The sequence below is a fragment of the Lutjanus erythropterus genome, chromosome 12, assembly GCF_056507025.1.
Source record: "Lutjanus erythropterus isolate fLutEry1 chromosome 12, fLutEry1.hap2, whole genome shotgun sequence".
Lineage (NCBI taxonomy): Eukaryota > Metazoa > Chordata > Actinopteri > Lutjaniformes > Lutjanidae > Lutjanus > Lutjanus erythropterus.
This window is the reverse complement of record NC_139328.1, coordinates 26,633,923-26,646,516: the sequence shown is the minus strand read 5'-3', so window position 1 is coordinate 26,646,516 and position 12,594 is coordinate 26,633,923. Positions and strand designations below refer to the sequence as shown.

At 39.4% G+C, this 12,594-nt stretch overlaps 1 protein-coding gene across 6 annotated transcripts in view; it reads left to right on the top strand.

Moving 5' to 3' along the window:
• The window catches only part of LOC146318082 (disco-interacting protein 2 homolog C), a 257,932-nt gene that overhangs the window by 219,863 nt on the left and 25,475 nt on the right, over positions 1–12,594 (top strand). For 4 of the 6 annotated variants that reach the window (XM_084731548.1, XM_084731551.1, XM_084731549.1 and 1 more), the window contains exons 19-22: positions 582–927; positions 1,734–1,848; positions 3,603–3,804; positions 3,903–4,012. In XM_084731548.1, the coding sequence (XP_084587674.1) occupies positions 582–927; positions 1,734–1,848; positions 3,603–3,804; positions 3,903–4,012 (773 nt within the window). The remainder of the gene's footprint in view (positions 1–581; positions 928–1,733; positions 1,849–3,602; positions 3,805–3,902; positions 4,013–12,594) is intronic. The other 2 variants (XM_084731550.1, XM_084731552.1) reach the window with 1 other exon arrangement.

Below are 12,594 nucleotides of genomic sequence, written 5' to 3'. Positions count from 1 at the left end.
ACCTGGCTACTCAAGATAATTCCTTATTGTAAGCAATTCCATGTAGGAACTATTTTCCTCACTTCTTTGAAACTGCTCACAACAAGGTCTGTGAATTATCTTGAGTAAGAAGGTCATGATTTCTGTAGATTTTTTCAAGTGTATTTTTTGGCATTTTGAGCACCACAGGCCAAAGTTATGTTAGGTAATGAATTTTAGACAACTTTTTTGTTATATTTGTCTTCAGTCTTCAACAAGGTTTGCTAAAGCTATAGCGAACTAGTCACACAAGAATGGCAGAGAAAGTTTGAGTGTGTGAATATTAACAATAGCATTATTTGTTGTTTACATTCATTATAAAATGTTACATGTTTTGTCTCATGAAATGAGTAGGACCCAGTTAGCGACTTCTCCCTCAGCAGTAGTCATGTGTTTGGGGAAGTTACTATAAAGAGAGGCCAGAAGGGAGGAGGTGGGATTTTTTTCAGTTGGGTAGTTTCAGAATCTAGCTGACCAACAGTACCAACCCCAGCTTTAACAAAGAAAATGTCCACAAAAAAATACAGAAATCTTATCACATCATCATTTCTGTCTGTCTGTAGCTCTGATGTGTGTGGTGAAGCCAGAGGGTGTCCCTCAGCTCTGTAAAACTGATGAGATCGGAGAGTTGTGCGTTTGTACTGTTGCCACGGGAACCTCCTACTACGGTTTGGCTGGCATGACCAAGAACACCTTTGAGGTCTTCCCCACGTCAAACAACGGCGCTCCCATCAGTGAGTTCCCCTTCACCAGGACCGGCCTGCTGGGATTCATTGGCCCTGCAGGTCTGATCTTTGTGGCAGGGAAGATGGACGGTCTGATGGTCGTCGGGGGGCGTCGGCACAACGCTGATGACATTGTAGCCACGGCACTCGCGGTGGAGCCCATGAAGTTTGTCTACAGGGGCAGGTAAGAGTTTGGTGAAACATTAATGCTTTACAATGCTGCTTAGTTTTATGATTTATGTGATTATTTTGTATAACAACAACACAATAATATGTATATCTGGACATCACAGTAATTGTTCTGGCAAATTTTATGAATAAATATTTCCATATCATGGGCAAGTTGTTCAGGAGAAATCAGTGTAATTTTCTATCTTTCTGTCTCAAAGAAATATTGTATTTAGAGTTATATTATAGAGACTAGGCACATATTTTATTAAATCCTTTGATTAGTTATTTATCTTGAGTTCATTAAACATCATCTTTTTTGGCAAGTGTCCATATTAAATTAATGTTGTCTGAGGTGATAAAGCAAAGCATTAGAACTCAAATTTCCTGTTTTGAAAATGTTCAGCTTGTCCTACAATAAGTCCTCCTCCTGCTCATGCTTTATAGCCAACACATTGTCTTTGTACAAACAGAGAGTATTATTCAGTATTGGCTGTTGTTCTTTGTAAACTTTCTTATGTTAGGCTAACTATAGACTGAGTGATCATGTACATCAGTCACAGTAATGTGGTTAGAGCTGAAAAACAAGAGGGTTACATCAGACTGACTCACTCACAAAAAAAAAAAATCATTGGCCGTTTAGTGTGAATGTCAGTACAATAAGCTCTATCCTGTAGAGACGGTTTGTTTGACTGTTTGTCTCCTCAACTGTCTCCACTAGAAATCGTTCTGTGACTCTGATGGACCAGTAGCTGAAGTATTCCCAGCTCTTGATGTCATCGAGCCTAGCAGCATGTTGACGCTGTTGTGTTTGTGTTTCAGGATAGCGGTGTTCTCCATCACAGTGCTTCATGATGAGAGGATCGTGGTCGTGGCGGAGCAGCGGCCCGACTCAACTGAGGAAGACAGCTTCCAGTGGATGAGCCGAGTCCTGCAGGTACGCGCACACCATAGACTATGTAGATATATAATAAATAATAAATATATAGTGGATGGAGCCTCTGGATCTGAAAAGTAAAGCAGATGAAGAAGTTCACCTCCAGTCATGTTTTAAACAATATAAAATGCTCTGCAAGAAAGAATATATTGTGCCTGATGGTTTTTGCAAAATAAGTACACCTTGTTAAAATTGTTTACATATAGCTCTACACCCTGTCTTCATTTAATATTTAATGATTCATGAATATTCAAATAGTCTCCACTCTCTACACACACACCCCACACCCCCACCCCTAAGTAGCACCTGGCTTCTCCTCTGTTTTGGTAGCTAATCACAGTAACAAGCTACATCCAGCTTCTCCTGTAGGCCCGGCATTGCTGCTTATGATAAGTATAACACCACCCCCTCGATTAACGTGGATTGGTTTAAGTTTATAACATTATATGCCCAGCCTGACTGAATCTGAAGCATATATAAGCATAAACCAATGTCATACACCACAGCATTTATAGTTAATTAGTATAAGTTAATTTACAATGCCCGTCCCTAGCTGGGCCTTTAAGATAAGAAAGACTTGGCAACAAATACATAAACGACAGAACAAAACACAAACAACAAGGAAATATAGACAGAACAACACAAGACACAATTATTATAACCACACAGACACAAGTTGAATGATAACTCTGAAAACATTCTGTATAATGGTCTTATTGCCAACAATTTTCCCATGAAAAGACAAAAAATAACCGTGAATGTATCCTACTTACAAGAGTTTCTGTGCCTGATATACCTTCTCCTCCATTGCTGGGCAGAAACTATTAAGAACGTATCGGTGGGCCACACTCTTGCACTGGCTTTTATGGACTTTGATGGCTAAAAAGTGATCAGCTGTTTTGGGAAATAAGTGACAGACATTGAATGGGAAGTTGGAAAGCACTGACAGACAGACTAACACATGGTTGGTCATTTCACAGGGTTTGTTGACAGTAGGAAAACTGTTGAATAACACCAGACTTCAACACAAACCAGCTCAAGAAAACTGTTGCATGCCAGACGCATTTTACCAGGCCACCTCAAAAAGAGACAAAACAGCTCACACACATTCTTTCACACCACATTTCTGTCTCTCTCGCTCAGACGCTCTCTCTCTCTCTCTCTCTCTCTCACACACACACACACACACACGCACACAGAGTATATGTTACTGTGTTGTACATTCATACTGTGCGTGAACAGATAAAATCTCAGTCTGAATTCAGCTCCAGATCTCTGTAAGCCAGCGTGGAGACTGCGGTGAAGCCATAAAAGCCGTCTGCATTTTTACAGCTGCAATAAAACCAGATCTCTTTATTCCTTTACCATCACAGATACTGTACTGCCTGCCTGTTTTTCCATTCAGCTCGTCTGGTTATTGACACAGTCAGCATTTTACATCGAGGCTGAGATGACAGGATGTTATGTCACATTATGTGACGGCCACTGAGGAAGGATGTGTGTGATGGGACCCTGGGGTTGCCTAGCATTCATTTTTGGTGAAAATATGATTAAAAAATTATGAATAATGTATAGTTTAAAAATATAGGTATACAGATTTCCTTTATTAATTTTTTATGTGTCATTTAAGCTAAGACTTGTTACCGTGTATCAGCTGTTATAGCACTCACAGCATTCACATCAAACACTAAAGATGCCATATCATTGTCTTTGAAGTGTTTTTTAACACATTTAAACACATCTTGATGTTCCAGGCGATAGACGGTATCCATCAAGTGGGGGTTTACTGCCTGGCTCTGGTTCCCTCCAACACTCTGCCCAAGACTCCTCTGGGTGGCATCCACCTGTCAGAGACCAAGCAGCTGTTCCTGGAGGGGTCGCTGCACCCCTGCAATGTGCTCATGTGTCCGCACACCTGTGTCACCAACCTGCCCAAACCCCGGCAGAAACAACCAGGTAGAGTGTCGACGGACAGGCCACGGTATGGTCGTGTGCAAGAGGACTTGTGTGCGCCCTCCCGTTTCACCTCATGTTTTCTTGCTCCTCTTCCTCAGAGATCGGCCCTGCGTCTGTGATGGTCGGGAACCTGGTGTCTGGGAAGAGGATCGCTCAGGCCAGCGGAAGAGATCTGGGACAGATCGAAGACAATGACCAGGCAAGGAAGGTGTGTGTGAGAGGGGGGCTGCTGGTTTTCACCACCACCATCATCATCATCATCATCATCATCACATACACACATATACATATAATGAGGCCTTTGGAGCCATTTTTCATGCTTCACATCATTGTGGTTAACTCCCAGTCACACTGTTTAGTTTGTTTGGATCATTTCTTATCAGTTACTTGGCCTTCAGCTGCACTCATCCATTCATTCATTATAATATTCATTATGATTTGGGGCAGCAAAACTGTTTGTGTGTGTTGCTTTGCTTCATCGCCTTTTTACCTGGAAAATCAGGCTGAAAACACATTTCAAGGTTTATATCAGACTTTAGAGTTCCGGGCAGGAAGGAGCCCTTTCATAGGATTCTACTGAGAACCCAGCTAACGAGTTATACCTAAAAGGGTTCCACCCAGATGCCCTATGAGAGATTCTACAGAGAACCATTCTGTGGTGTAATGGTTCAACCATCCCCTGGGTTCTATCAAGGATTTTTCCATGTTCTGTAGGTGTTAACAAGAACCCTCCCAAGGGATACTACCGACAACCCTTTTATATTACTTTCATCTTGAACTCACCCAGGGGGTTCTGCTGAGAACGCTTTTATATTACAAGGGTTTTATCTTACAAAGGGCTTCAGAACACTTTACAAAACTTTTCTTCAGAAAAGTGTTCTCCAGAAGCCGATGGTTCCTTCAGGAAGAACCCTTTTGGAGCCCTTATAAGAGAGTATGACTTGACATTAAAAAGCAGTTAATGAAGCAAAAAAGGAAAGTCTGATGCTGGTAACGAAAGTTGGAGTAAAAGCGAAGTGCATCTGGTTGCTTTGGCAACATTGTTTATGTCATGTTTGTGCCAATAAAAATGGTGAGAAAGGAGAGAAAAGTCGGTGAAGAAACAAAAACACAGAGCCAGAGAACAAGACAGAAAATAAGAAATAGAGGTAATAAAAGCCAGGAAAATCAGACATGAAGAGAGACAGAGAGCATGTGGACCAGAGAAAATGAGAAATAAAAAGAAAACACTGAACAGAGAGAAACCAACAAAGAGTAATTTAAGCAGAGAGAGAACAAAACAACAAAAAGCGAGAGCAGGAATGATACAGAGGAACAGGCGGTATGTGTTACTGACAGAACTGATTTTCTCCTCGTCTCTCGTGCTGAAAATGTCATCAGTTACAGCGTCAGGCAGCCAGCGGCTGCACTCGAGCTGTAGACTGTAATGAGAAGAGACAGGCCCCAAATAATAACAACCACCACCTCCACCGCAGCACACTGGGAGGCCGCAGCAGCCTGTGTCATCAGCCTCAGCAACACGCTGCTCGTCTGCTTGTTTGTTCGGATGTCGCTAAACAGATGGTGATGAACTTTGTCTTCTGGTGTTTTCAATATCTTGCCAACTAAACTCCCCAAGCTTCCTCATATTGAGATTTCTGGCCCTTCAAAAATCAGCATTGCCAGGAAATGTTAGACTGAGCACGTAACAGCAAACATCACTTCTGACACAATATGTCTCCTTCTTGGGTTTATGAAATGGTTCAGTCTTTTCACACCTAAAAGTCTGAACCAAGGTTCATGTTCATCGCAATTACACAACTGCACTATCCTTGACATAGTGTGGTTGTGCACAAGAACTGTCCCTGACATATCTACATCCTGTCGTCATCACCTGAGCTGTGAACTGTCTCTAGTTTTTTTTTTTTTTAACATTTTAATTTTTGTAGGCCTAAAGTGATTCTTTCATTCTCCACCTGTAAAAACGTGCAGTCTATACACTGAATAATAAATAATATTTTCCTCTAAATTTCCCCAGTGGCTAGTCTTGAGTCTCCCTTGACTAACTGTGGATGCCAAATCCAACAAAAAGAAAAGGCTCAAAGGAAAACATAGAATATTATAGCTGCGGCTTCATTTTATTTTATTTTTTTGTGTCAAAAACAGCTCTTTTGAGAGTGAAGTTGCAGACCCCTGCCCCATACAATTCAATTTTTCAATTCAATATGCTTTATTGGCATGAATGTTTTATAAACAATATTGCCTAAGTGTTGATGATGCAATAAAAAAGTACATATTAAATCAAATCAAGTCATATTAAAGAAAAGGGAAAAACACAATTCATTAAAAAAAAATATTCATTAGGTAAAATAAGATAAATATATAAAGAAAAGCACAAAATGGGTTTTAACCAGCAAATGTGTGTGTATGCAAATGTACTGCTACTTCTCTGAAATTAGGAATTATTAAATTATTAAATTATTAAATATTATTCTGCCCTGACTTTATTGTATTTGTCACATTTTAAGAGGAAGTTCATCTCCGTCTCTCCCTCACCTGTCATGCAGTGTAGCGGACTCTTTCCTCTGCTGGTAGCTGGGACTTCTTGTATCGTCCTCTGTGGACAGACTGTGGTCACTGAGTCTGTATTTGGTCAGGATCTGTCTCTGCTTTGTATCTCTGGCAGTAAAGAGGATAATCTGCCAATTTATATTCATGGTTTGGGGCCAGATAGCAATTACGTTTGTTTTGAGTTTTGGTTTGATTCGTCCATTGTTCCAGATAGGCATCTTGTGTTAATTTAATAATTTGGTCTGCTCTGATTGGTGGCTGGAAAGAAATGCTGGTCTGAGGTTGAGCTGTATTGGCTGTGGTTTGATTAGTAAGGCTCAGGACCAGCTGACAGAAGGGACTCTTGAAATCTCACAGTGCCTTTGGGGGATGTAACCCAAATTTAAGTGTTGTTTTTTAATTTATAGAAATCACAGAGTAACGGACTAATTCTGCCCTGCATGCACTGGTTGGTATACTTGCAATTGATTGGTTTGTAGATGCAGGGCATGTGCCTGACATCAGTGTGTTGTCAGTGCAGTTTGATAGTTAGTCAATTAGCCACTACTACAAGTGGAAAAGAAAGTTAGGTCAGCTTAATGTTTATCCCACCATTATGAGAGTTTATTTAAAATGTTGGGAAGTTAGGATGCTTATGCAAGTATATGAACAATGACTTGGGAACTGTTGCTCTGTAATTTTCCTAAATCAGAACCTTACCCTAGTGGCTACCAAACACTTAGACAGGATCTGCAAGTGTCTGTAATATGCCTTATTCTTAAATTATGATGTTGCTTGTTATAACTGCACACAGGTGTTGACTGTCTAAAGCACAAACCTGCAGACCAATCATGGGAAAAAGCCTCTAAATCACTGGCATGGATGTTGCATCTAATTAAATTTTGACAAATCTGCTCTGCTATTTTCCAAATTCGGCTGAAATAAATCTAATCGTCCTGAGGCTTCATGCCATAATTACAAGTCCAAACAGGATGATCATATTGGTAGCGATTAGCTCAGATGTGGGCTGCATCTATCGTACAGAGCGTTGTGTCTACTCTTCCTTGTTGAAATAACAGTTTAATCGCAACTTTCCTCAGCAGATGAAGCGATGGGTCCGTCAGTGCTGCTGCAAAATGAGTTTGTGATTGGTGAATGCTTGTGAATATGGTTTAATTTGTCTGGCAGCCAGGCAGACGAGGTCTATTTAGTTATTTTTCACAAGGTCGGGAGGGTAAGCTTCATTCAATATTAAATTTGTGATTCGGGGGTTTTGTGTGAAAATGCTAAATCTGCCTCCACATCTCCTGAATGATAATCAGGTTTAGAGGATGATATTTCTGCTCACTTACTATTCTTTTCATTCCTGCTGCTGCTTCTCATCATCAATAAGTCCATCAGCTCATTGATTCATTCCTTCATCCGTTCATTCATCCATCACTGCTTGTCCAGTCTCTGTCCTCCATGTCCATCCCACTGAAAACCAAAACCCCTCTGTGTGAATGAGCTCCTCTCTCTCTTCAGACTGTTGGTGCTGCTTTTGCAATCATTCCTGTGTTTATATTGAAATGCTCTCTCTCTCTCTGTAATCCTATAGAGTGAAATGTAATTTACTTTGAATGTCCTCTCAGATTCCTCCTCTGATAACATTTATTTATCCAGAGACGGCTGACTGAGCCCTGTGCTGCTACACATCGACTCTGCAGACATGTGTTTAACTGCTTTTCTGCCCACAAAAGTTGTTTAGTTAAAGCTACTACAAGGAACTTTTATATTGTGTTGATATCAGTGGCCCCTATGGACAAGGGCAGTAGTGTGTCCACCATCATAACCACAAAATATGGTGTCTAAATAAAATTACCTACATAATAAACTCCAAACCACTGTTCGCTGCAACTTTGCCTGGTAAAATGTTAACACAGGCTTGTTTCATCTGATTTCAAGGAAGATCCGACCAGGTCTCAGGCATTAAGACTAGACAGGTCTCATTAACTTATGTAGATCACATATAGACATCAGTATTAATTACCTGTTTCATAACCAGTTAAAAACCATAACCATAAAGCAGCATCCTGCTACAGGTGGAGAAAAACTGAACACGTTTTTTAGATAAAAAAAAAAATCTAAAAAAAGTATGCTATATTTAGGTATGGTAAACAGTGAAAGTATTAATCAAGAAATAATTTCTGGAATTGCAGATCAATTCACAATTATTGCTTGAATTGTTTTTCTTTTTTGTTTTGTTTTGTTTTGTTTGTTTTTTTTCTTTTTTCCCTACTGAAAGAGCTGCCTTATTTCACCAACTCTTAATAACCATACAGAATTAGGTCCATCATGGACAAGGCAAAGAGTTGAATTTTAAACTTTTACTTTCTTTTTTGGGGGAGGTGCGGTAAGACATTTTTAATAGATATAGGAAACTTTTAACTGGAAAAAAAAATGACAGGACACATCACACATGGCAGATGAATGGCCTGAGAGAGCATGTGTATGAGAGGGTTATGGGTGGTGGAAAATTGGTCTAGGGTTTCCAGAGCTTGTTTGCCCATGCTTATATGAAAATAGCAGGAAAACTGCACATTCCAATGCCAGCCCAGAGGTAAAGTGTTTGGGCCCACCTGCTTCCCGCCTGTCACTCCGTGGTCATGTCTGGTGCTTCACTGACAGTTCATTCTGTAGATATTAAACATGTGGACAATAACTCAAAACAAAACTTTACATGGAGAAAGGGGAAACTTCCCAGTTCTCTGGTTGAATTACTCAAATAAACCTCTCTCTTCACATCAGAGTCCCACACCTTTTCAATCTAACAGCCATGCAGGATAGCCAATAGGGAGACAGTATAGATTTTATCATATGAACAACATGGGAATGGTTGAGACACTGATGTCTTCAATTTAAAATGCTGTGAATAACAAGTATAATGGGTAACAATGTGAAATAAGTGCCAGAAAGAATCACCACCTAATATTACATTGACTCAGGGGACACACTCCACAAATTACAAATGCAAAAAAACAGCTTGGATGAAGAAATGTAACGGCCACCTCACTCGTGGTTACAACTATAAACCGGCGCAGAAATTACAGTTAGCAACGTAAATCACCATGTTCTGAACAAACACATTACAAACACTTGCTTTACAAAACTTTGCACATAAATGATCAAACTAGTGAGTAATGCATCATGGGGAATGAAGGCCAGCTCTCAGCACTATCTGCAGCACATGTGAACCTCGCAAACCACAATCCCACAGTGGTTGGAGGATCGCACAAATCCAAGGTGATACAAATTAACATGCAACCACAGTGGATCCCGCCCTTAATGAGGGTGGACTATTTTTTTTAATAGTCAAAGGTTACTTACTTTAATTCAATGCAGTTGTGGTACCACCTACTAGTACTACCTGTAGTAGAAGAGAAAGCAGTAGTGGAAGAAGTCAATCTAAGTACTTCTTCCATAGTTTTCTCTTCTACTACAGTTAGTAAAACTAGAAATACCATTTAGTGTGAAAATACTGCATAACAGGTCCTGAATTTGGCAAGATTGCTGCTCTGACAGTGTCTGATTTATCAGTTTTTAAATAAATTGAAGGCGATACCTGCTAGGTGGTCAATGTGTCTGGTTTCAGTGAAATCATCCCCATGTCTGATAATGACATCAGATACAACTGAGCAGCAGGCTTTGGTGTATATTAACATGAGAATTCAACACCAACGCTCACAAACTGATAAAACCCAACTGTAGGAGAACAGATTTATATCTGTCGTCTGGAATTTACAAAGACCAACAGCAGACAGAGGCTCTTTGTGTTGGTGTTTATCATGCCAGTCCTCTCTCATAGAGATAACATGGGTTTTATCTGCAGGCAGGTTCCAGTTTGTTTTATCAGTCAAGCTGTGGAAGTTTAACCGAGGGTCACAGCATCTTTTACACACAATACAACACCAGTAACCACTATTACACATGACACCATTTTACTAAACAAAACCAGATGTTATTGATGGTTAAAAACTGTGAGCCTGAAACATCAAAAGGTATCTCACTAACCCACAAAAACTTCATCATGTCTGAAAACTTTACTTTATCACACACTGAAAGATTGGTTTGAGATTGTGGTTTGATACATTTTGCGTTCATGCAGTTTAAAAAAAACAAAAAACAAACCAAAACCTCGTCAGTGAGATACGTCTGGTAAAACTATGTGGTTTTACTGTATTTGATGGATCAGAAAAAAAGATTTTGAAAGTCAATATAACAAGAAACTTAGTGTGAATTTGTATCACAAATTTATGAGTTAGTATCCAAAAAAGATAATGAGAAAGTTTCTCAAAATAATTTAATAATAATAATCATAATAATATAATAAAGACTCATTATTTTGAGATACTTCCTTAAAGTTATGAATAAGTATCTTAAAATAATGACTTGGTATCTAAGGGAAATTTACATGAAAATGACCCTTTATATATGTTTTTAAGAAAGTTCTGGTTGAGTGAGAGGTTTTGAATGATTATGTACAGATCGGAATGCTTAATCCATTATTAATCGATGATTAAATTAATCAATTAATAATTTTACCCATTTTTTTAGGAAAAAATGTCCAAATTCTCTGATTTCAGCTTCTCAAATGTGAATATTTTCTGGTTTCTTTACTCCTCTCTTACAGTAAATGGAATATATTTGAGTTGACAATTGAGGGCGTCACCTTAGGCTTTGGGGAAACAAGGATCAACATTTTTACCATTTTTCTGACATTAAGTGGACCAAATAACTAATTGATTAATCGAGAAAATGATCAGATTAATCATTAATGACAATATTGTGCATTGTGTATCACTTTTCTTGAGAACATTTTGGATGAACACCTCCACCAAATGGTAGATGTTAATGTCTGAGGCAGGAAACTGAAGGAACTGGAGAGGAAGCAGACTTTAATTTGCTGTTATGAAAGTTTTATGAAAGCTCAGAGTCGAGCTGACAAGCAGCTGAGTGATGTTTCCATCGGGGGAGAAAAACCTTCTTTGAATCTTTTAACCCTCGAGATTTGTGATGCATGAAGTTGGCGGCGAGTGGATGAGAGGGCGTTTCGTCAGCCAGACTCTGTGACTCGACTATGCGAGTTTAAACAGTGAAACAGGAAACTTTGGCTGATGAGGAGCTGAGTGATATTTTCACCAGCAGAGGTTATCCTACATACACCACTTAAAGGGTTCCTGTACAACAGAATCACTTAAATTAACAGTCATGATAAGTGAAGCATTAGTCTTTGTGACAGCTGAAAAACACAGTGCAGTGATCACATAACCTCACAGTATTAGACAAAATATGAACATCTGACTTTACTTTTGATCCTTTATATTACACCATCATTTAAAAGAAATGAATACATTTTCTTTTCACCACACAAGAAAATTAATAAGTTTATCGCCTCTGTATTACTCCCTAAAACAAATGTGGCTCACTTGCATTAACTGCATTCATAAATTCAGTTTCCTGACATTATTACCATAACTTGTCTAAATAATAAGTATTTTTCTTTGAAGTTATAAACAAGGACAGAACATTTAGCCTTAAATTATTTTTTTGCAGTTCTCCTAATTCTGATATTTTTACTTGAGAGCAGGTAGACATGAGCTTTTTGATATTAAGAACCAATAAAGTTGTTAAACATCGTGAACAGACCCGTAAATCATAAATCACACACAACACTATTGAAACTGCAGTGCAGTAGAACATGTTGGCTTGGTGGCAGCATCTGAGTCACATTAGTTTCACCCACTGTTTGCTCTGTAACTGCATGAATGTGAAACAGGAAAAGAAGCACACTTGCATATTTCCACCCTCAGCTGGAGGAACAAAGGTTCACAATGAGCTCCTCCAGCAGAATAATTCACGTTTGAACAGCTGGTCTCAGTCGGTGAAATTTGCAGTACAAATCAAGCGCGCCCAGAGTCCTGCCAGACATGACGAACGTAATGTGGCGCAGAGCAGAAGTCCGTTTACTTTGCGGTTGGTGGGTTAAGACTCTGACAGCTGAATCCTCATCACCGATGGCGACAGGCTGGCAGCGCACACACACACACACTCACACACACACACTGGCAGAACAATACGTAACATGATTTACACTCCCTCGGATTCACCGCTCTGCAGCAAATCTTGAAAAATTCATGAAGCCAGAAACAAACTCACTCTCATTTGATTTGTTCTCTCTTCCCATCTCTAATTTTCATCTCTATCTTCATGTCACAGCTGTTG